This window comes from Dipodomys merriami, unplaced genomic scaffold (genome assembly GCF_024711535.1).
Source record: "Dipodomys merriami isolate MVZ:Mamm:240054 unplaced genomic scaffold, mDipMer1.0.p SCAF_148, whole genome shotgun sequence".
Classification (NCBI taxonomy): domain Eukaryota; kingdom Metazoa; phylum Chordata; class Mammalia; order Rodentia; family Heteromyidae; genus Dipodomys; species Dipodomys merriami.
The window spans coordinates 2332553-2357943 of NW_027202804.1; the positions used below are offsets into that span (position 1 = coordinate 2332553).

Consider the following 25391-nt stretch of genomic DNA (forward strand, 5'->3'; position numbering starts at 1 on the left):
GTATAAATTTCCATTCTCCAAAGACACACTATTAATTTAGAAGAGTCTAGAAGAATAGAATTTTGGAGCAAACATCCTCTTACCTTTTGTCTAGGTATATGAGGGTATACAAAAGAGAAAAATGGGTGAGGCAAGCTTATTTAAATTTGGGGTTTCATTAAACTCTGGTCATTCCAGAATAAGGTTGAGACAAAGCTATGGAGTTGTGTTAGGTTCCCAGGGAGAGCCTTACAACTGTTCAGTGTCCTTTGCTTGAAGCAAATGATGGGATTATAACACACAAAGGGGAATATCTGATAATTAAAGATAAATCTGGTCAACCTAACACAGATTCCCTTCATTAACATGCATAGCTATCAATAAAGTTCAGAAATCCTTTAGAGAAGAGCAACAACCACCAATAGACCAGCTATAACCCAATACAGGTTTTCAAACAACAAAAGTGGAGTCATTCTGATCTGAGAAAAAAATACAACAAATGTCAGTATAATTAAGACCTTTCATTGACCAGACTCTAGTAAAAGTGTCGCCGCTTTATCGACATGGATAAAGTCAAAAGGAACTTGACATTCAGATTATTATCCTTCTTTTGAAAAGATCTTTCAAGTACTCTGAATGTTAAAATAGTCTTTAGTATCTTTTGGTATTTGCATACGTATAGACTTTTTGTTAAAGTATATGTTTTCAATTAAACACACTGAATTTTTCCATGTCCAGATATTACATTTATATATTAATTAATTATTTGACTTGACCATAATCATTCAAAAATAGGAGCTAGTAAATTATTCATAATTGACTTCTTAGTTCATAGCTCCTTAGTTCATAGCTCCTTACTGCCTGTAGGACTTAGCTGCAGTCTTTATATGTGGTTGGAGATGAGTAGACACATCTCTTAAAGAATTGCATATGTGAACACACGTGAGACATAACATCATGGCAAAGGTGGACGTTAAAGGCTACTCTTCAATCACACACTAGCTCCTTATTTTCTCCATTATGAGTCTTGTGTTCTTAGAGAATGATTTTACAGCTTTCCCAAGCACAAAAGCTTCTTGTCCCTGACCTTCTACCAGGGAAGAAAAACACATGGAAAAGTTGTTCTGGGGAATAGAAAATCAAAATAGAAGAGATGTTCCCGCCTGGCCATGTGGACTCTCCCTCCTCCTCTCCCGGCCTCTGGCTAGCTCTGCCGCCGCTTCCAGGTCTCTGCTATCTGGTATCTACCCTCCTCCACACCCAATGCCCACAGGTCGCTGTCCTCACCTTCTAGAAGCATCCTCTCCACTTGGAGTCCAGATACTTAAACACTCCTGCCTTTATCCTCAACAATTAGAAATTCTCCATCTTCTTTTCTTCTTCCTCGTGACCAAGGCCCTGGTATTGAATTTCTCCAGCCACAATAACTCCAGCTAGTTTATTACTTCTATACATATATGCATATATGTGACATAGGAATATATTTCAGAAGCCTGGAAATCTCAAAGTGGCATCTCCATATCTTTATTGGAGGATCTAATGGCGTCTCAGCCTGAACAGATCCAGAGAGTGAGCTCCAAAGCGCCCCCACTGACATGCCTTCACCCCGGAGACAATCTTTGCCTGCCCGTCTGTCCCTTGACTATTACACCAAACACCTTCCTGCCACTGTTGACTTTTCTTTCTTGAGATTTATACCAATACATCAGCAAATTGGATTGATCCTCCATTTAGAATGACTTCCATATCACCACGGAGGCTCTGAGCCAAGTGACCCTAGTCTCTCTGCTGAGTTAATAACAGGGTCTTGTACCCAGGCTCCTAGCTTTGACTCTAGCCTGCTCAATCTCACTCAAACATCAGTTAGATCACACCACTCCATCTCTGCATGGCTCCTCTGACTTGAATACGCTTCCAAGTAATGCTGAGGTCTAGCTCATCTGTGTGCACACCATTTGCATCTACATGAAATATCCATGTGATGATGGGCCTGTGGCAGGACGGGAAAGACAGGAGATCCACACCAGAGATGGAGTTGGGAGGAAGGCGGATGTGATAGCCAGCCAGTGTATACAATGTATACATATCATTTTATAGGCTAATATCAGCTTCGCTTTTCTACAAATCTGCTCCTATCTACAAAATTGTGAGATCTATGCTGTTCCTGTGTGCTGAGATCTTGGGATGATATTTTAAGGTACCCCTCCCTCCCAACCCTCCCAACCCTCCCTCCTTCTCTCCCTCTCTCCTTCCCTCCCTCTCTCCCTCTCCCTCTCCCTCTCCCTCCCTCTCCCTCTCTCTCTCTCTCTCTCTCTCTCTCTCCCCTCCCTCACTTGCTCTTCCTTCCTCTCTCCCCCCTCCCCTCCCTCTCCCTCTCCCTCTCTCTCTCTCTCTCTCTTTTGGCAGTCTTGGGGAATGAACTCAGTGCCTGTACTCTGTCTCTAAGCTTTTTGGTTCAAGGCAAGCTTTCTACCACTTTGAGCCACAGCACCACTTCTGGTTTTCTGGTGGTTTATTGGAGATAAGAGTCTTCCAGAGTTTCTTGTCCCAGCTGGCTTTGAACTGTGATCCTCAGATATCAGCCTCCTGAGTAGCTAGGATTACAGGTATGAGCCACTGGCGCCCAGCTTAAGGTATGCTTTAAGGTAAACACATTTTTCTTCAATTTCTATTTTAGGTTCTGGAAATACTAAAAGCATATATAATTAATGCTCCTGCCTCTCAGCTAAATGATTTCAGGGTGGTTAACAATCTATGGACAAGATATACTTGCTCATTTGAGCACTTATTGAGAACATATGTGTATGTGTGTATTCATGTCTGTGTGATACACATTGTATAAATAAAGCACACATGTGTGTGCCTATGTGTATGTCTGTCTGTGTGCATTTTGTGTATAAACTATGATGTATGAATTTTAAAAATTCTGCTTTAGATGCTAATATACTGAATAAACATAACAGTAGTTCTCACTGGTTTAAAGTCAATTCTCTTGCACACAAATTGATTTAAAAAATTAATAAGAGATTAAGATGAAATATGTTTGATCTAACTGGCACTTGATCCTACCGATGGCCTAAGTTTACCACCTCTTCAGCCCCCCTCCCTGCCTGCCAGGCTTACCAGTTGAAGGTTCCCAGGAATTCATAACAAAGTGAGTACTAATTTAAGGGTCCTGGAATGCATTCATGGACCGGTCAGAAGGTACAACCCAACCATCTTTTCTCTCAGCATTCCAACAAGCTTTCCCACCACCACCCAATTTATCAAAGGCATTCATTGAATGACTGACTGAACTATGTATCCCGGTGCTTCTATGTTCTGAGGGAAGCTGGAGGGTTACCAGATGACAGACATATGATGCACGCGAAGGTCTTTCCTCGGGTCACTTCCCAGCACGCTTCATGAATCACTTACTATCTCCCCTGCACAGCAAAGGCCCCAGTTTATAAGCTGCTTCTGAATGTGGCCGCCCAGTGTCTGTAATCACAATCTTTGTTACCGGTAGATGTTCTTTATACGAAAGGAATCCAGTGTCATTCGTCCTAAAAATTAAAAAAGTAGCAACATTATTAAAATAACTCTGGTAATTTTATTTATTTATTTATTTATTTATTTATTTATTTATTTATTTATTTTGCCAGTCCTGGGGTTTGAACTCTGGGCCTGGGCGCTGCTATCTCTGAGCTTCTTTTGCTCAAGGCCAGTGATCTACCACTTGAGCCACAGGACTACTTCTGGCTTCTTTTTTGAGTGGTTTATTGGAGATAAGAGTCTCAGAGACTTTCCTTCGCCAGGCTGTTTTCAAACCGCAGTCCTCAGATCTCAGCCTCCTGAGTAGCTAGGATTACAGGATGAGCTACTACCAGTGCCTGGCTTATTCTGGTAATTTTTAAATGAACAACAACTTCCACTGCATTTCAAAACCAAGATGTTTTTAGCTATATTTGCATACGAACAAGAAAATAATGACCCAATTGCTCATCTCAGTACACCGAAATCATGGTAAGTTAAAGATCTTCTTGTACATATTAAAATTCACAATAGTCAATGTAGCATATGTTAAAATTAGAATAAAGCGGGGGATTTGTTTTTAATTCAGAGGACTCTTTTCTACCTTTGCTGAAAAAGGTTAAATTCACTAAAGTTTTGAACAATGACTGATCGTATGTTTATAGGTTTAGCATTTTGTTTTGTTTCTTGTTATTTTTCCCTGTACCACGTGTTTCCCTTTTGCTCCTTCATCTTGGTCTCCTCTGAATTTCTAATATTCAGATTTATTTACTCAATTCAGTTTTTAGCTAAAAAAAAATCTTTCTTTGAATTTTAATGTTTTCTTTATAAAGTGAAAATACATGTACTGTGTATTACAGTCTACTCATATTTTATGATGGAAAACAATATCAAAATGGGCTGGGCACAATGGTTCACACTTATAATCCTAATTACACAGGTGGCAGAAAACTGGAGGATCCTGGTTTGAGGCCAGCCTAGGCAAAAATTAGGGAGACCGCTTCCCCTCGTCCCGCATCTCAACCAATAAAAGCCAGGTGTGGTATTATATGTTTCTCATCCCAGCTATATGAGAAGCATAAAGAGAACTTTAATGCAGGCTGGCCTAAAAATAAAATCAAGTCTGTATTTTAAACATAAAAAGCTTAAAAGCTGAATACCCATAATTCAGACACATAACCTTAGCTACTCAGAAGACCAAGAGCTGGAGGACTGGGATTTAACACCAGCACCTTAACACTTAACATCTCAAAATTCTCAAAAGCACCATCAAAAAGCCAAGCTGGATGCATGGTTCAAGTGGTAAAGCACCTACATAACCAAGAGCAAGCCCTGAATTCAAACCCTACTACCACAAAGAAGTCTGAAAATTCTCCCATGAGTCAAGTTATTTAACACCTCCACCACATACACACCAATACACTCCATGTTTGTTCTGTATGAAATTGTCCTAATATATTTAAATGCAAATGTTATACACTTTACAATTATTCCGTGGATTTTATTTTTGCAATTAAGAACTTAAACCCTGTGTTTTAGATTTACAAACATATTTACGATTTCTTGTTCTCTTTGATTCTTTCTGGAGATTTCAGTGTTCACCTGATATTATTTCTCTTTAGCCTGGAGAATTTCTATTAGACTTTTTCATTTCAGATATTGTGCTTTGCTGTTCTAAAATCTGCATTTTCTTCTTTAAAATAGTTCTCATTTATTTGCTTATGATTCTTTCTTGGCTTATGATTATTTTTGCCTTGAAGTCTTCAAAAATGCTTATAATAGTTGCTTCCAAGTTTTTGCCTGCTAATTTAACATGAGTACCCTGGGGTTTCTTTCTTTATAATAACTTCTTTTAACTTCTTGACTTTGGATCAAAGTTTGTTCTTTTTTGGAACATTCAGTGATTGCTAGAATACTTTGAATGTTTGGGATGATACACAGCGAAGATCCTGGATTCTGTCATTGATCCATGATTTCATTATTGTTTTCATAGGTAATTAAATGACAACCTTTTCACAATAAATTTAGGTGTTTGGTTTTATACTTAATTAGGTTGCCCTATGTCTATTTTTCTCTCCATTTTTGTTCTTTTTCTCTCATTTCTGGGACATGATATTTGCTGTAAAGAAAGATGAGGGTCTTCTGTGAGCCAGATGATAAGCAGAATGGACTGACATCTCAGAACTTTAACTCTCCATACCATCTCTTCTCTGGTAGTCATTAGAGAAATCTCAGTATAATTTGTTCAGTTTTTCCTTTTAAAAATAACTCTCTGTGCAAGGGCTGTTGAAAATCTGGGGGTGGTAGCAGGAGTTTGTTCAGTGGAGCCCCAAGAAATTCCTCCATTTCCAGTCATTCTTCCCTCCCCCAACTCTGTGATTCCTGAAATCCCTCTGTCCCAAGAAGTTTGTGTTACCTTTGAGTTCTAGCATCCTGTGGCTTGGGTATGGTGCCTGCCATTCAAATGCTATGCTAGTCTTGAGATCTGTACTTTACCACCATAAAAGGGAGAGGGGGGAAGGGGGTTGAGCTGGAATGTTAGGAAATAATAGTGAGCTGGGTGCTGGTGGCTCATGCCTGTACTGCTAGCTACTCAGGAGGCTGAGATCTAAGGGTCACAGTTAAAAGCCAGCCTGGGCCAGAACGTCCGTGAGACTCTTATCTCTAATGAACCATTAAAAAGCTGGGAGTGCAGGTGTGGTTCAAGTGGCAGAGCACTAGCCTTGAAGAAAAGAGAAAAGGCCCTGGGACAGTACCCAGGCCCTGAATTCAAGCCTACGACCTGCACAAAAAGTGATGGTTAGAAATTAGTGGGTTTCATATTTAAATTTTTTATATAAACAGATTATTGATGAGCTATCCTTTGTGACTGACTATAAATACATTTGAAAATAATGGAATGCTTATTCATACATAGGTTTCCAGAGACACTGTAAATAAACTGACTTCCATGTGATAGATGTCTCTATTTGTCATATTAGGAAAATGAAATAAATGTATGGCCTATTACAGACAAGGAACCTCCCCTCCACCCCCCATGGCTTTGCTCTTAAATTGAGGATTTGATTGCTTGAAGTATTTTTCATCAAAACACACCTTCATCTATCTTCTTCCTTGAGCTCACCCACCCAAGTACTTGCCTAGCTGTATACATACTAAGATTACTCATTTAAGAGCCTAGATTTTCTCTTGAATAAAGAAAACATGAGAAGATCACCATTCATTCCGGTCCGCGTCGCAGTTACAATGGTAATGGGCATCAATACAAGTCCCTTCCAAGCCACAAGTACATTTTTGGAGCTCCGGCACGGAGCCTCCCCAGTAAGTCTGGGTTTCATTGGTCCTTCCAATCCACCAGCTCAGAGGACTTCCATCTGAAAGACAGGAATGAGAAGTGGGACCACCCCCTCCATCCCAGAATACTCCCCATTACTCCTAAGTCATTGAAAAGAGTAAAAGGAGAAAGCAAAAGGTTGCTGTAGCATAAAGGTATTCCAAGAAAAGCTTTAAAAATAAAATAAGTCAATATTTAGCCTTAAATTATATACATATATATATATATATATATATATATATTTCCCTTGAGTAGAAACCAGTAGTTTCTATTTAACTTAGCACACGAGTCAAAAAAATGTATTAATTGTACCTCATATATGCAATCTCTTTGAAAGTCATTTTGAAAAAAGTTTGTATAAACTGTAGTCATTCCCTAAGAAAGCAAAATTGATTGGGAATCATGAAACACCCATTAAAACAGTGTGGCATGTTATGTAAAAGCACCAAGTTATCTCACGATGGAAATTGGTTAAAGATCTGCTAGCTGATTCTTTTAACCTTAGCCATGGTGCTGCATTCTCTTGTCATGACTTAAGATTTATTTGGCAGTCGGGTTTTTCCCTTCCATTTACCAGCCTGGCTATTTATTTTGAAACTACAGAAATAATACTGAGAGATCTTTAAGCCTGAAGCAAATATAACACTAGGAAAAAAAAAGTTTCCCTTAGCCAAATGTATCTCTTTCAACAACAAATGTTCTGCTACCAGCTACTTCTCAGAGTTAAGACTAAACATGATGCCACGGAACTGGAACAAAGAACAGACAGAACATTTAGGCGAGATTTGTAGAAAGCGAGCTGAGACATGTAGGCAATCCATCTTAGAAAGAAGAAAAGCTCAGAGGACAAATCACAGCCATTCCAGAATGAGAGAGAGAAGAATGCAAGTGACATGGAACCGGTCAGGAATTCAGAGGTGCCAGATCATTTTTTCTGGGGACCTTTAAACCCTGAAGTTACCTGAGAATCGCCACTAAGAAGCTTCCGTGTTTGCTAATTATTTCTCCCTTGCATACAAATGTGCACGTTTATTTTAATTTAACAATTACATAATCCCTCTGACAACCTCACTCACTACAAGAAGGGGGAGAGAGGGAGAAAGGGAGAAAGAGAGAGATAAAAAGAAGGGAAGGAGGGAAGGAGAGAGAAGAAAGAAAGAAAGAAAAGAAAGAAAGAAAGAAAGAAAGAAAGAAAGAAAGAAAGAAAGAAAGAAAGAAAGAAGGAAGGAAGGAAGGAATGTCAAAAGAAGGAAAGAAAGGAAGGAAGGAAGAAAGAAAGAAAGGAAGGAAGGAAAGAAGGAAAGGAGGGAAGGAAAGAAGGATAGGAGGGAAGGAAAGGGAAGGGAGGAAGGAATATCATTATCTTGCTCGTGTAATTGTAACCCCTCTGTACAGTATTTTCACAATTAAAAAAAAGAAAAAAAGAAATTAAAAAAAGAAAAAAGAAGCTTGTGTCACACATGACGTGATTAATATCAAGAATCTTTATCATTCTTTATACTTGCATGATTAACTCATTACTGAAAGGTTAAGCCTACTTGAAACATTTACCAGATATATTTAATCCACCACTTAAATAATTATGTGTTCATAGATGGAAGAGAAAATAAATTCTTCCTAAATACTAACTCTCTTTTTTAACCCCGAAACCTTTGATCTTCCTATAAAATAGACACCCCCTGAAAGTTTTCAAGGTACCAAATAAATGTCTCTGGTTGCATCCAAGACTTTTTTTAAAGTAAGTAAATAATTGAAATAAGTATAAGAATATATTTCAAAACTCATGAGAATTCAGAAATGAAAAGTTAATATGAAGGCATCCATGAACGCATACTGCACCTATTACTGTAGTCCAAGTCCTTCATGAGCTATACATCCCAGGGTCCTTCACTAGGTACTGGGTCATAGCTACCCAGTCTCTGACAATGTCCTTTTCTACCACTTCTCATATTTGCCCTCAGCTAGGTCACTACCACCTGAACACTGCTCATTCATGAAGATCCAGCCCTCTTCCCATTCTTCTTCCTCCTAGAGTTTCTTCCCAAGACCTCAGAGTCTGAATGAGACCCTCTCTCTCCATTCAATTTATCTGCCCTCACCCTGAGGGTCATTGACTTGAAAAAAATAAAATAAACCTGTCATTAGCAATGATCCATTTGCTCCTACAGCCTTCTGCTGGAATGTACTGTTGTCTTTAGCAGTGGCTGGAAGGTTCCAGAGCAGCAGGGGCCTTGAAGAACGCAACTTCAAGTTCTGTGCTATTTCCGTCACCCCAAGGTGGCGGGGGAGGGGGGTGCTCACAAACAATGTGGGCATTGTGAGGTTTTCTCTTTGTTCCTTTTTGGTTCTATTAGTGTTTGATGTATCTGGGCCTGTCACGGTGGTCCTTTCTGCTTTATTTTTCACTTTATGTAAGTAAAGCTGATTTAAAATTAAAAGGCACACATCCAATGCGTTCGGTACGGTGTGATGTTTTGATGTGGGTGTGTCTGGAGAAATGGTGGCAATGCTACTCTGTCACATCCGTCACTTCCTGTGTGTGTGTATGTGTGTGTGTGTGTGTACACGCATGCATGCGTGTTCAACCTCTCCCAGCAAATTTCCAGCCTAGTGACTAACTACAGTCACCGCTGTACATTCCAGTCACAGAATGTACTCCTCTAGTAATGGCATGTTTAGACTCCACACTCCCAATGCCCCAACCCCCAGGAGTAAGCCTGTTTTCGGGGGTGTACATTAAATTATACATAGGACGGGGTGAGTGTAGAGGAATAAGAAGAGATACTTGGGGCTGGGAAGGTGGCTCAGTGGTAGAGTGCTTGCCTTGCATGCATGAGGCCCTGGGTTCGATTCCTCAGCACCACATAAGCAAAAAGAAAAAAGCCAGAAGTGGTGCTGTGGCTCAAGTGGTAGAGCACTAGCCTTGAGCTGAAGAGCTGAGGGACAGCGCCCAGGCCCAGAGTTCAGGCCCCACAACTGGATCCAAAAAAAAAAAAAAAGAAGAGATATTTGCCAAGTGCTATGGCTCACGCCTGTAATCCCACCTCCTCAGGAGGCTGAGACCTGAGGGTCACGGTTCAAAGCCAGCCCAGATAGAAAAGTGTGTGAGACTCTTTATTGCCAATTAAACAGCAAAGTGCCAGAAGTGGAGGGGTCATAGCTCAAGTAGAGCACCAGCCTCGATTAAACAGCTTAGCCTCAGACCTCAGGCCCTGAGTTCATTGTGCACCAGCACACAACAATAATAATATTATTATTATTAAGAATATTTAGTAATATTAAATTCCAAATATTATAAAGTATATTTACATATTTGTTTCTACATATGTATTCATATATATACATATATACATATATATATACATGTAGTTCCACGTAACATAGGAATGTTTTTATATATAAATATATTAATAACACATCTATTGCCTAGATATTAAAGTATACATCTCCCAGTACTAATATTATTGAATGATCATTACTATTATTTACAATTCTCAAAAGGGAATGAGACTCCCATGGAGAATTTGGACTGGATCTTGCTGGGTCCTGACTGGACGGTTTCCAATGACTTGTTCTAATTTTCAGCGTTCCCCAGAGGTGAACCGGCAACCGCGACTCACAGCCTGGTCCCTTCCTCCAACCGCGGGCGCTGCCTCAGTTTCCCTACCTTGCTGATCGACCAGCCGTGACTTCTTGCAGTAGTAGGCAAGCTCCTGCTGGCAGTGCTCGGCCTGGCGGATGGTGGCCTGCAGCTGCTCGGCGCTGGCCGGGTACCGGAAGACCCCGGCGTGCGGCTGCTCGGGGTGGGCGCTGCGGACCCGGGTCAGGTCCGAGCCGTTGTGCTGTACGATGCTCCACGTCGTTTCTTGTATGCGGAAATGGGGGGAGAAAGAGAGGAGACCATCACTAGTCTGCAAAAGTTAAAATAAATAAAAGAAAATCAAGATCACCTCTTCTCTGAGTCCAAGTGCTCCTAAACTTCAGCTGACCTCTCTGCGGGGTCATTTCCACCCCAATGGGTGCTCACACACAGAGTCCAGGGACTCCTCCTCCAAAATGGAGAGACTGCCACCATGCATTTGTTTGTGATTTTGTTTGATCCCTTCTATGATCAAAAACAAAATAGAAAAATCTCATTAATGTGTGTGTGTGTGTGTGTGTGTGCGTGTGTGTGTGCGTGTGTGTGTGTTGCACGCAGGGCTTGAATTCGGGGCCTGGGCACTGTCCCTGAATCTTTGTGTGTGTGTGTGTGTGTGTGTGTGCGTGTTGCACGCAGGGCTTGAATTCGGGGCCTGGGCACTGTCCCTGAATCTGTGTGTGTGTGTGTGTGTGTGTGTGTGTGTGTGTGTGTGTGTGTGTGTGTGTGTGTGTGTGTGTGTGTGTGTGTGTGTGTGTGTGTGTGTGTGTTTTAAACTAAAGTCACTCAAGCCATAGCTCTGTCTGGCTTTTCAGTAGTGAGTTGAAGATAAGAGTCTCAGACACTTCTGGCTGGGTGGGCTTTGAACTGCGATCCTCAGATCTCAGCCTCCTGAGGAGCTAGGATCACAGGCGTGAGCCACCGGCAGCTGGTTCATTGGTCACTTTTTTGTGCTATACTTCATCAAGTCTGTTATTCTATCTATTTTTTTAAGATGCATCTTGATTTCACTTTCCTTCAAGAAATTATTATCATTGCAAAAATGTATTTGTTACAACTGACATGCCCAGGAGTCAATGATGTCACAACGTTTTTGAAAAATGGCCTCGCGTAGAGTTAGTGAAATATTTTCTATTATATAATAGAAGCAAGGGGCTTAAAAATGAAAAATTTTGCAAAGTCTTCCTAGTCCCAGCGGAAAGGCAGGTAAGCTCCTTTTGATCTCTCTTTACTGAACATTGACTTGTGAGGATATTTCTAGCTGTTTTCAAATCTAACTTGCAAACATTCATTCTGGTACTCTGAGATCTGGTGAGTTTGGCAAGGAAAAAGGAAGTTACTCTTTTGAACTGACCACAATATGCCCTGGTGTCAGCAGCTCAACTAGCACACACTACAATAAGATACCTTTGAGTAGCTACAAGAAGCTGCCATTACTACTACCTGAATGTTCATTCATACACATCCCATCAGACTCATCCACAAACTTACTTAGAGGAAACAGGAATCCCACAATGTCCATCACGGACAAGAGCTGTGTTGTGTGTCCTTCAACTTTTCCTCTGCATACTTTATTTACTCGAACAAGAGATAGCTCAAACGGCTTACAATTTGATAGGTAAGGAACTGTTTGCATTGTTTAATTATGGGGTGAAATGGTATGATGTATAACATGCCTACAGGTAAATAGAAACAGCATGCACAAAGACAGTTTACTATGGGATTCTACTGGAAGTTTTATGGCAGAATGTGAAATTGCACCTAAAATCATATCATTAGTGACTTAAAGAGCAATGATTAAATTGTACTTGGAATTTAGTCATTATTTTCTGCTTAAATATCTAATGTTGTTAGTTTTCCCCTCTCGTTCTCCCTCTCTCTCTCTCTCTCCTCCATCTCTCCCTCCCTCTCTCTCTCTCCCACTTTCTCTCTTTTAGCCAATCCTGGGTCTTGAACTCAGGGCCTGGGTGCTGTCCCTGAGCTGCTTTAGCTCAAGGCTAGTGCTCTACCACTTTGAGCCACAGTGCCACTCTTGACTTTTTCAGAGTAGTTTATTGGAAGTAAGAGTCTCACAGACTTTCTTGCCCTGGGCTGGCTTTGACCCACAATCCTCAGATCTCAGCCTCCTGTGTAGGTAAGATGACAGGCATGAGCCACCAGCACCAGGCTTAGTTTTCTCTTTTTGCTGTTTGAAATCTTTGCAACTGATAGGGAGTATGGTTAGACTCTGGGACTGTCAATATGTGATTTGAGTTTTTATTTTATAAAATGATCTAATGTACAAGATGCTATGTTGAAAAACAAATTTTACAATTTAGGCAGGAGTGGGGGTGGGGGTGGGGGGGAGTGTAGTTGAGGAGGTGGGAAGGAAGGGTGGTAGGGGAAAAACAAAGGAGGAGGCAACAATGCTTGATAGGAAATGTACTCATTACCTTGCTCATATAACTGTAACCCCTCTGTAGAGTATTTTCACCATAAAAAAACTTATGTTAAAAAATAAAATGATCTAACGTGATATACCTATTTTTTAATGAGTGTTATTTAGATAATTCTGACGACAGTATATTTGACAACCTCTTGTAATGTTTTAAATTGGACAAAAAAAGAAACAAAATTACCATTTATCCAACCCTCCTACTTATGTTAAGGGAGGGAATCCTTCTGCCTCGTAGGGGAATTGGCCAAATTGGAGGAAAACAGCACTTCCCTCCTGTATCCCCACCTCCTTTTGGCTAATACATTTATAGGAATCTGCTATTAAAAAATAGATAAGAGATGGACTTTGGGGATTTTTTGCCTCTGCTCAGACAGAGGTTGGCTAAATGAGATGGAAAACAAAGATATCTGTCTTGTGGCCTTCTACTATCTTTCTGTGAACCAACAGTTGATATTTTTATTTGCCCCTTTGTATTTCAGCTCACCTGGGAGATTGAGCCGTAGGATTCTCTTTTCAAAGAGGCCATGATGTATAAGCTGATGAAATTAATTGTGGGCAGCCATCATCAGTACAGGGTCGGGGCCTTCAGGAATCATGACTGCAGATTTGTGTCCTTAGGAAAGCTGAGTAAATCTCAGCATTCATTTCCAAATTTGGAATAAATACACTGGCAGAACAAGGCACCAGAGTAGAATGGAAACTCTTATTATTTTAGCCAACTCTACCAACCATGGTGGTTTGGAAGTTTCAGGTTCTTATTAACCGGCAAATCTGGCTAATCATTTAGCCTAGGCTCTGCTGGTTTCTGCTTGTGTGTGTGTGTTCGGGGAACAAAGCAGTGGCTTGTATGAAGAAGCTCAGCTCTGGCTGAGCAGCAGCTGCCAAAAGAACAGGACAATGAGCCTGCTTGAGGCCATTATCACTGTGCCTTTTGGGTCACTCTGAGAGGAACTGCTGTATAGGTCCCAGCATCTGCTGGGTCACAATTAACAAATGATTCTCAAGGTTTCCTAGGAGCCAAGACCAGGGTGTGTGGCCATCACTGAAAGCACCAGTTCATTAAAAAGGTTTCCTTTGAAATTATGAAGTCTTTCAATATTCTGATCATTTCTGCAGGTAATTTTTTTTTTGGGGGGGGGTCCAGTCGTGGGGCCTGAACTCTGGGCCTAGGCGCTGTCCCTCAGCTCTTCAGCTCAAGGCTAGCACTCTACCACTTGAGCCACAGCACCACTTCCGGGTTTGTTCTTTTTGCTTATGTGGTGCTGAGGAATCGAACCCAGGGCCTCATGCATGCAAGGCAAGCGCTCTACCACTGAGCCACCTTCCCAGCCCCTGCAGGTAATTTTATAAAGTTTAAACTGGGGCCACTCTTTGTTTTGTTTCTATTATCTTTCAGTAGTTGCACGACAGGGTTTCAAGTCAACATGACACCGTATGAGTGTCACACATCTTGACTGATGACACCCTTTCCATCCTTCTCCCCCATCTCTCCCGATCTCATCCATCCCCTAAGTCCTAAGCCCATTTTCACACGGGACATTGGAGATTCTGACCGCATTCACCCAGCCTTCCTCTTTGCATGTCCACACCCCTCCCCTTGATCAAAGCCTCCCATCATTCCCTCGTTAGTTGTTCAAAAGAGTTACCCCATTGCAATGTTCCCCTGCAAATCCCATACCACATTCAGTATGTTTGCACATTAGTGCATACAACCTTATATATGTTTGCAAATATATCTGTAAAGTAGAGCCAACTTTCACATATGATCAAACTCTCTAGATTTCCAGGGCAAAGCAAATGCAGTGAAATTTCTGCAATGGATTTGGTCCCCAGGAAGCCAGCTCTGCATCTTCTGCATGAAAAGGTGGGGGATGGGGGCGGGGGGAAGGGAAAGAGAAATCACTGAAAATTCTCAGCCTAGAGCCTCTTTCCTGTTTTTCAGACATGGTCATGTTAGCTGATGTTGATGCAAACACCTGCTTGGCAATCATGATGATCAAAGTCAAAGACTTCATGGAGATTTGTAATGCGATGTTTTCCCATTGACTCCACTCATCTTTCTCACTGGGAGATCGGTGATCGTTTCTGACAGGCAAACTGGGGGTGCTGCCAGCAATGATCTGAGCACCACATGCAGAAGAAGATGTGTGTTGGAGCAATGAGGGAACAGGAAAAGGGATCAATGAGTGATGAACAAGTAGATGAGAGCAGAGCCTTTCCGGTTTCCTGAAGCTGTTGTAGGTAGCTTCGTGCCTCACCGCCTTGGAACTGTTTTATAATTCTGCAAACTAGAGATAACAGATTGGGTGGCAAAATGATGTGAAGCCTACAATGCTGAATTGTCTAGGATGTTATCCTCCTTGGAAGATCACGAGCTAGACAGCTACATAGAGTTAGCTGCCGGCAACCATGTATCTTCTCCTACCATCTAACTCCCTAACCACACAGCAGGCTCTTTGCATTAGGGGACATTTACTTGCAGGAATTTCACACCCCAGCTTTTGCATCCATGCATCAGGGCTAATACCCCAAGGACCAGATGTTCTTGTGCATGATGGTGTTGTACCACAAGACAGAAACCCCAGTTTGTGAGGCACAGAGTAACTACAGGGTGACCAGCAGCCCTGCTCTGTCCATAAAGTCGGAGCCAGCCTTGGGCTGGGCAATGTAACTAATCTCCTCTAAGGAGGAGAAAAGGCACAGATCCTTAGGTTTTTCTTTTCTCTCAGACGGTAGGCACTCCACTACAAAGGTGTAGCTATAGCCCTCCATCCTTTAATCCAAGTTGTTACAGATTTGGAGGGATTTGTTACTTGGTTTGGTTAGTTTGGTTTGTGTCTTGCTTTGGACGAAAATGCCTGTGTCTGCACAAGCAACCCCTGGCTGGCAGACATTCCAGTGACACTCGTCCACTCCATTGGGAAGAGGGCAAAGGTCATTTCAGTATTTCTGGTGTGTGGATGTGTGTCTGTTCTTAGACTTCTTCTTCCAAAGGGTTTTTAGCAACTTACCAATATCTTTCTTTCTTTCTTTTAATTGTGAAAATACTGTACAGAGGGGTTACAATTACATGGGCAAGATAATGAGTACATTTCTTATCAAGCATTGTTGCCTCCTCCTTTGTTTCCCCTTCCCATCCCTTCCTATCTCCCACCCCCGCACCCACCCTGCTCTCCTAAGGGCCCCCACCCCTACCCCCCGGCCAAGGTTGTAAAGTTCGTTTCTGGACATAACGACTTGTACATCTCATTGTTGCAATGGGTCCACCTGTATCCCTATGTAAACGATTTGTTTTTTCCCTTCCCCTCCACAAATTATACCAACATCAAATACAGTGAAAGCAGGGGTCATACTGTGGGGGAGGGACATACAAAGCAACAAAGAAATAATCTTATAAATATGTTAGAAACAATCACATGAAAGAAAAAAACATTTGAGTCCTTATCTTGGGGTTCATTTCCCTAACATCATCTTATCTGACCTTTTCTGCTTGACTCAGACATATACTAGTTATTGCAAATAAGGGAAACCATGGGACCTATGTTTCTTTGGGCCTGGCTTTCTTCACTTAATATAATTTTTTCCAAGTCTTTCCATTTCCTAACAAATGGAGCAATGTCATTCTTTCTGATGGAGGCATAGAATTCCATTGTATATATATACCACATTTTCTTGATCCATTCATCTACTGAGGGGCATCTGGGTTGGTTCCATATCTTAGCTATGTAGCAGCTTACCAATTTCTTCCTTAACCATGTATTAAAGAAAATAAAGTGTGCAGGCTTTTTTTTTTCATTTTCAGTATTTTCTTGTGTATCTGAATGAGAGTCATGAGTTCACTTTCTTGACAATTATCCCGTAGCAAATAAATACATCAACAGTTGTAGAGATAAGAAGGCATACAGCAGTGAATAAGAAGAGATTGTTGAAACAGGAAAAAAATCTGTGAAGTTCAGGAAGTAGGTAATTTAGGTTTGCCAGGGTCTCTTCCTGAACAGATTTCTAATAATATGAATTGTAAATAAAGCAACTGAGTAATTAAGAATTGATTTATGTTAGGCGGACTGCTATTGTTTTTAGTGCAATAGCAGTGTAAGGGGAAAAAGTGAAATAAAACTTGCTGTTTAAGCAACATAGTCACAAAGCTGTGGTGTCTCATGCTTAATAGCTGAGAGTGATAGATGTGATTAAGACCGGGGAGAGTATGTAGGAAGTGCTGTGTTAAAGAGCGCAGCAAAGAACATTCTAGAACAAACTTTGATGTTTGAATAGTAACAGAATAGCTTGAATAGCAACAGTAGGGTTTTTTTTTTAAACATTCATAGCTTTGAAACAAGATCTGTATATTGAAAGCTCTGAAGTAAAACATAGTTAATGCCATTTTTATAAGGCGTAGAATATTCTATCTTGTGTTAGAAGCACATTGGGGTGTTAGTTAATAATGCAGAGGCTCAGGCCTTGCTCTGTAAACTTACTGAGTCAGGGAAACTAAACCCAAGAGTCTCGGAAATGATGTGGTGGGAAGCGAATACATAGAATTTCCATTTTTACAAGTTTGAAAGCCACTTTGCCATTGCCCATCAATCTCTCCTTACTAAAACAATCCTCTGTACAAGGCAATGTTTCATAATGAGAAACTCCTTGGACATAAAACTGTTGCATTGTAGGGAAAAAAAAAGCAATATGGTTAATCTAGAAAGAAAACAGCTCTTTTCTAAATAAGGATAACCACTAGACTTCGTCTTAGCCTAATTATTTTTATATTCTATTTCGAATGTGCTATTTGCAACAAAAAAATTCAGTCTTTCCTAGAGTTTAGTAAATTATCCATTCAAAGCAGAGATTTGGTTTGTCTGTTTATATCACTTAGCTTACAATTCTTAGCACTATTTTAACCCATGTGGAATGAGTTGACACTAATTCTAGACTTGGATATTTTTTTTAAGTCACACATTAGCAAGTGGCTGATCCAGCAATTTATCTTGGTCTTGAAATTGTGTGTGCATGCATGCATGTATGTGTACACATGTGTATGTATCTGTGTGTGACACTATTGGGGCTTGAACTCAGGACTTCATGCTCTCATTTGACTCTTTCGCTCTAAGTTGACACTACCACTCAAACCACAGCTCCACTTTCTACTTTTTGCTGCTTAATTGGAGCTAAGAGTCTCATGGCCTTTTCTGCCCAGGCTGGCTTCCAACCACAATCCTCAGATCTCAGCCTCCTGAATAGCTGGGATTGACAGGTGTGAGCCATCCTTGCCTGGATGGTCTTGCAGTCCTTATACCTGCTTTGGAGATCCTCGTTATGTGTTAACTGAATGGTCCACATGCCATAATTTATTAGGAACCTCGACACTTCCTTTTCAGGCCTGCACAGAGCAGTGAAAATTCAAGGAGCAAACCTCCCCTTTCACAGATGAAGTGGAAGCGTTTTGCCTTCTATGGCAGCTCTCCACTTGGAGCTGTGGGGTCTTTTTTGTTTTATTTTTGCGCTTCTGGCTGACGATTTTGCTTCTTCAAGTGCTACCCCACTGCTATTAGCATGCTGGATAGTGTCCCTAAGGACCGAGGGCTGTGGGGTGCCTGTGTGGGGGGAGGAAAATGCACTGGGTAAGAGTCACAGAACTTACTGCCGGCCACATGGCTGATGGTAATGGATCATATGTGTGAATGTAATTTTTTTTTTTTGTCGATCGTGGGGCTTGAACTCTGGGCCTGGGCACTGTCCCTCAGCGCTTCAGCTCAAGGCTAGCGCTCTACCACTTGAGCTACAGTGCCACTTCCGGTTTTCTGGTGGTTTCTTGGAGATAAGAATTTCGCGGAATTTCCTGCCCCGGCTGGCTTTGAACCATGATCCTCAGATCTCAGCCTCCTGAATAGCTAGGATTATAGGCGTGAGCCACCAGCGCCTGGCTGCATGTAAATTTTATATACTCATACATTTATATATTTCTTTCATCTGAAACATGCATAAGAAATATTAAGTATGGATTGGTAAGAAATATATCTATAGAAGCTCCCAAGAACCTCACCCTGAAAATACAGTGAAAAATCTGAACTCTCCTCTTCTAATATCCATGGTAATTAAGAGAACATGTATGATAGTGACCACAAATAAGAATAGACTATACACATGTGTGCATGTATGTATGCATGTGTATATGCAATACCAATGTGCTAAGGCTTCAACAACCAGAAATCATTGCCGACTGAGAGATACCTAATTTTCAGAATCAAAATTTTATCATGTGTCTATTTCAATAATTCAAGACATATTTAGAGGAACACAACATGCTCAGGTTTTCAGGGATATATTGTTTAACCTCTTAATCCAGCCTAAACACACTGGAAAATGTGTAAAAAAGAAAAAGAAGCTGGACCCTTGAATTTATATCTCATGTTGACAAAAAGTTTGCTTTAGTTCTTTGTGAAATATTTTCACACTGAACGTTTAATTCTGATGTAGAAGAGTATCTTATATCTACAAAAGTTTGAGGGTCATAAGTCTAAGACAGCCATTTTAAAACATGTGAACACATACAGCGTCATTTGGGAAAGACTGTAGAACACATAACCAGCCCCACTGGAAATCTAAATTTTCTCCTAAGACAAGTATAGGAGAGCCACTGTGCATTTTAGGTTGTTTTGCTCTCAGTCCTCAATGGTTGTGAGAAATAGTGGAGTAACTAAATTGTGTTACAGAAAAGTCTCTCAAGACACCTTCCATCACATTTCCTCCAGAAAAACAAAATTCAATTGCCCAGGTTTGATGCCAGCCTGCACTTTTCAGGATGACACATGCATATAAAAGATCTTCTGTCCCTCCATCAGCTGCCCTGTTTCTACCTCTTTTCAGTGCAGCTCAGACTCAAAACCTGTGAAACAGAACTTCTGAGCTTCCTCTTAACTCTTTTCTGATGGATTGTAGCTGAAAGAGCAATGCAAACCATCTGCTTGCTCAAGTCAAAAGAAGAAAGGTGTCACGTTATGTGTGTCTCCTTTTGGAGTCTCATCTCTGATAGGTATTCTATGTGCACCTCCTTATCTACTTTGGTGCCTTTTAAGGTACCCTCATCAGCTTTTTCCTGGATCCTTGAAAGAATGAAATGGATTTCTAACAGATCTCCAACTTCTTCCTACTTTGTATAGCCTCCAAGCCCCATTTCCCAACTCAAGAGCCACCGAGATCCCATGAAAGCAAATCAGATTGCATTCAACCAATGGAAAAACTCCAATGCCATCTCATCTCATCTCATTCAGAGTTTAAATCAGAGGCCCTAAAACATTGTTGTATGAAACCCACAATTCCTGCCCCCATACTTGACGTCTCCCTCTCTGACTCCTCCCCATCTACTGCAAGATCTCCCAGATCAAGATCCCGGCTCATTCCTGGCCAGATCATCTGTCTTAGGATTCTGCACTTGCTACTGCCTTTGCCTAGAAGGTTCTTTCTCTAAATATTCATTCTTGATTTTTATGAACAAATCATCCTCAATGACAGCTTTAATTTTTATATCCCCCCTTTTTGTTTTGATCTGCATGTTTACACTTGCATTTCCTCACACAGCACCGTCCAGTGTAACCTCCTTCAATGATGGAAGTGTTTGACACTCATGATGAAGAATATATTCTTTACTAACCCTCAGAGGTAACCGAGCAGTTAAAAAATGACACATAGATTTTCCCCCATGATCCAGAAATTCCACTCCTGGACATGCAGCCAACAGAACACGAAAGAGGCTACAGCAAAGCCACAAGCACAACCATGTTCATTGAGCACTATTCACCACAGCCTATGGCATCAGCTCAGATGCTTACACACACACACACACACACACACACACACACACACACACACACACACTGGAATTTTACTTATCCATTAGAAAGAATAATATTGTACCAGTCATAAGGAAATGGAAAGACTTGGAAAGAATTATATTAAAGGAAGTTGGCCAGATGCAGAGAAACAAAGGTTGCATGTTTTCTCTCATTAGTGGTAGATAGAAAGTGCCTATACATCTGTAAGTAAACATAATGAGTGGTAAGCAAGCAGTTCCAAATGAATTAATTGATAATAGACATTGTGGAGAGCTCAAATAGCACAATTGTTTAGAGAGATTAATCAAAGCCCAACAAAATAACACCAGGATATGGGTATTTACAGGGGGCTGGCATCAAGGAGAGAGGGGTAGACAATGAACAGGGGCATCTGGGAGAGTCAATAATTCATTATATAATGAATACTATAAAATTAAGAAACATAAGGCAAGGGGTGGGTCTAAGAGGGATGAGATTGTTGAAGGGGATGACACAGATCAAGTTGTATTGCATTCATAATCTGCCTTGTTAAGTGACATCTTCCCTGTAAAACTACTTAAAGATGATAACAATAAAAAAAACTTTAAACATTGGGCAAGGAACCTAAGGGACACCTTATTTAATTTCATCTTATTTTAATTCAGTTATTTATATTTAACGTTGAACTTTTATCATGCATCTAAATCCATTGAATTTAATTAATTTAAATTAAATTCAAGTTTAAATCAGAACTTATTGTTACTGGCTACCATACTGGATGTCAAAGTTCACCTAGAATTCATTTTTATATATTGAATGAAGGACTAATATTCCTTTTTTGAAAAAATAGTAATATCCAGTTTTCCCAGAATCAGTGATTGAAAAGGAAAACTCTCTTTCTCTGTACATCAATATCACCTTGTCAAAAACTATAAGTTTGTCAAAAAGTCTATATATTTACGTGAATCTACTTATAGATTTCTCTACGTGTTGCATTAGTATATTTATATTTGGTAGACTTCAAATTCTTCAAGACTGGCTTGGTTTTTCTGATCTCTTCCTATTTGCTCATGTATGAGTCTGTACATTTTCACCAAGAGAACCACATCACCTAGAATTTTCATTTTGATTTGTACTAAAGTAATATGGTTTGGAAATATTGACATTACACACTGTCATTACAATTGTACAATGGAACTTTATATTCCTTGATTCATTTAGGATGGAAATTATTTTAAAGGGCCTCTTATTTGTGTAGAAGTTGGCATATCTTTCTTTTTTAATACTTTTTATTGTAAAGATACTGTACAGTTACATGAGCAAGGTAATAAATCCATTTCCTATCAACATTGTTACTCCCTCCTTTGTTTTCCCCTACCATCCCTTCCCTCCCTACCTTCCCAACTCCTCCAAAGTTGTAAAGTTCATTTTCAACAGTGTCTTATACAAATTGTTACAATGGGTCATCCTGTATCCTTATTTTGACATTTTGTTATTTCCCTTCCCCTTCCCAAATTATAAAAATGTATATACCAGATGCAGGGCACCAGAATCAAATACAGTAAAAACAGGGGTTATACCATGGGGGAAGAACACACAAAAGAAACAAAAAAAATCACATAGTACATTATAAGTACTTTAAAAACAGCAGCAACAAAGAATAAACCTCTTATGTACCTATCTTGGGGTTCATTTTGCTTAGTATCGTCTTATATGGTCATATGTACATAGCTTTTGACCTTTTCTGCTTGCCCTAGGCATACACTAGTTATTGCAGATAAGGGAAGCAAGCCATGGATACATCTTTCAATACACTTAATATCATGTGCTTGAGATCTGATGCTATTGAAAACCGATCCTGTAAAAGATTATATAAGTTATACGGGGGGAATTTCATTGTCTATACTACACTACCTCAGTCTCACTCCCTCTATCATACTCCCTGCCTACTCTGCCCCAAAATGTCATTTTCTAATCACTATATTGCTTCTACACAGAAATAAAATAAAGTTTATTTTAATTTGGAATGCAGTGATGATTCTAAATTGTAACAACCTACTATGGACTGTTTAGCATTGCTTCATATACAACCTAGTGAGCTATGAGAATCTATAAGAGAATTGCAAAAACATGAATATAAATATTTGTACTTATTTCTTTCTCTTGCTTTATTGCATTGGTTAGGTCTCTGGTACAATGGTGAAGAGAGTGATAACAATGCTGCTGTCAGGAGAAAAACTTGCAATCTTTTGCTTTAACTATTTCATGGGCTATTCTGTTTTCATGGATGCTCTTTACAAAATTAATTTCCTTCCTTTAGTAATTAATTGAGTTTTTTTAATCATGATGGATATTGAATTCAATCAAATAAATTTTCTATGGTTGTTCATTACTATGTGAATTTATGTAAGAAATCCTAGCATATAAAAAACTTCGGGGCTGGGAAGGTGGCTCAGTTGGGCTGGGAAGGTGGCTCAGTGGTAGAGCGCTTGCCTTGCATGCATGAGGCCCTGGGTTCGATTCCTCAGCACCACATATGCAAAAAGAAAAAAAGCTGGAAGTGGTGCTGTGGCTCAAGTGGTAGAGTGGTAGCCTTGAGGTGAAAAGCTGAGGGACAGCGCCCAGGCCCAGAGTACAGACCCCACGACCGGACCCCCCCCAAAAAAAAACTTAGTGTTTACATACATTTAAAAAGTAAGCTTTATTTGGTTTGCTTTGTTTTTTTCCCCCTTTTAGGGGGCACAAAGAGAACACGCAGAAAGGGAGGGAGGAAAGCTGAACAAATGCAATCATTATATTCAGCATACACTATGTGGAAAATTAATGCAACTTGTAGGCAGGGACAGGAGAGGGAAAGTTGGGGAAAGCAAAGGAAGAGATGACACTGTGCAAATTTTAAAAAATGTACGCATGACTTGACTTATGAAATGGTAACCCCTCTGCATAACACTTTAATAATAACAATAAAATTATATATATTTTAGAGCAAATATTTTTCAGAGCTACTCTGACAAGTAAAGTCTCCTTTTTTTGTTTTGGGACATAATAGGAAAGTCTTATTGTTCACTATTTTATATACGTATCACATGCATAGAAAATTATAATATTATAAATCACTAACATTTAACTAATTTTTAAAAACTGAATGCTCCTTTTTAATGATCAAGACACAGTTTCAGCGTGTTAAAAGTTAGATCAACTTTCATCTTTGGTTTTGAGTATTTGATGCATTCGTGTAAAGCTAATTATTATTTAAATTAGCTGTGAATGTTGATGAACTCACCAGTCATATTGCAGTACAGAAGAAAGGGCCGTAGAGGACCACTTCCATCAGCATCTATGTAGTAAAAGCCGGAAGTATTTCCTCTGTGCTTATAGGCTTCACATGACTGCTCATAAATAGCTGTAAAAAGTAAAATCAGAAGAGATAATAATGCACAATGCAGTGAAGATTTTGAACTTTAATTTAGACCCTATTACTCCAAGTCTTTCACAAGTCAGTAAGTATATCCTACCCCCTCAAAGTAAAACTTATTCTTTAAAACAAAATTTGTTCTTCCTTTCTTTATAAATTAATAAGGATTAAAGTCGTAAAAATCAAGGCAAGGGAAAGCAAGAGATTGTATTTTAATGATGAATTTCAGTGGAATATAAGACCAAAAGGCAATTTTAGCTTATTATTACATGGAACAAGGAAGAAAAAAATGTGTTTAAATGTTAAGGTTTTTGTAAGTATAATGTGATACCTTATAACATTCGTTCTATAATTCCTAATTCTAGCATCACTTGTAATAACCTAATATCTGGATCATAGTAGTGTCAGTACTAATCTGCTCTGTTCCAGTAATTAGGTGATGAAAAGAAAAAAATTAATAAATCAAAGAAAATAAAAATTACACACACACACGAACACACACACACACACACACACACACACACACACACACACACACACACACACACACAATGGTGCCAGTACTGGGAATTGAACCCAGAATGTTGCATTTTTTCTTAGCTTTTTACTTCAGTCTGGAGCTCTACCACTTGAGTGACAGCTCCATTTGTGGCTTTTTTTTTTTTTTTTTGGTTAATTGAAAATAAGAGTTTCATGGACTTTCCTGCCCAGCCTGGATTTGATCTATAGATCTATGATCTATAGATCTCAGCCTTCTGAGTAACTAGGATTAAAGGCATGAGTCACCAGCACATAGTTAGAAATTTTCTAAGTAACGTAAATGTACTCCTTTCTCATATAAAATGAACCAGGGGTGAATAGAATACAATTCACAAAGCTGCTAGTCAATAATTTTTTGATGATTTACAAAAGAAACTTTCTGTAAGGCTGAGCATTCAAGGTAATTAAAATTCAAAGCAGAAGAAATATTTGTATGAAATAGGAGTTCTCAATGTGTTCTGATTCATAATGGATTTTTTTCTTATACAGGAATATATTTGCCATGCACTGAGTTTGATATTAACATCTCTACAATCAAGCTTCCAATTGAATGCTTGGCCAAATGTACTGTTAATTTCCATTAAACCTTTCATGCCATGAAATTTGAAACAAATAAGCCCCTGGATATCCTTCTCTAAATCTATTTTAAAATTTTGAAAATGATGTTAATGAATGTTTGGGCAACATGGAACATTTATAGCCAATTTGTTCCATGTTACAAACATCTCAAT

The 25391-nt window shown here is 39.7% G+C and overlaps 1 protein-coding gene across 1 annotated transcript in view; it reads right to left on the reverse strand.

Moving 5' to 3' along the window:
* The window catches only part of LOC138826693 (contactin-associated protein-like 4), a 231888-nt gene that overhangs the window by 46251 nt on the left and 160246 nt on the right, over positions 1-25391 (reverse strand). The window contains exons 12-15 of the mRNA XM_070021932.1: positions 23989-24108; positions 10494-10691; positions 6710-6866; positions 3397-3524 (exon numbers count right to left, since the gene is read on the reverse strand). Of these exons, the coding sequence (XP_069878033.1) occupies positions 3397-3524; positions 6710-6866; positions 10494-10691; positions 23989-24108 (603 nt within the window). The remainder of the gene's footprint in view (positions 1-3396; positions 3525-6709; positions 6867-10493; positions 10692-23988; positions 24109-25391) is intronic.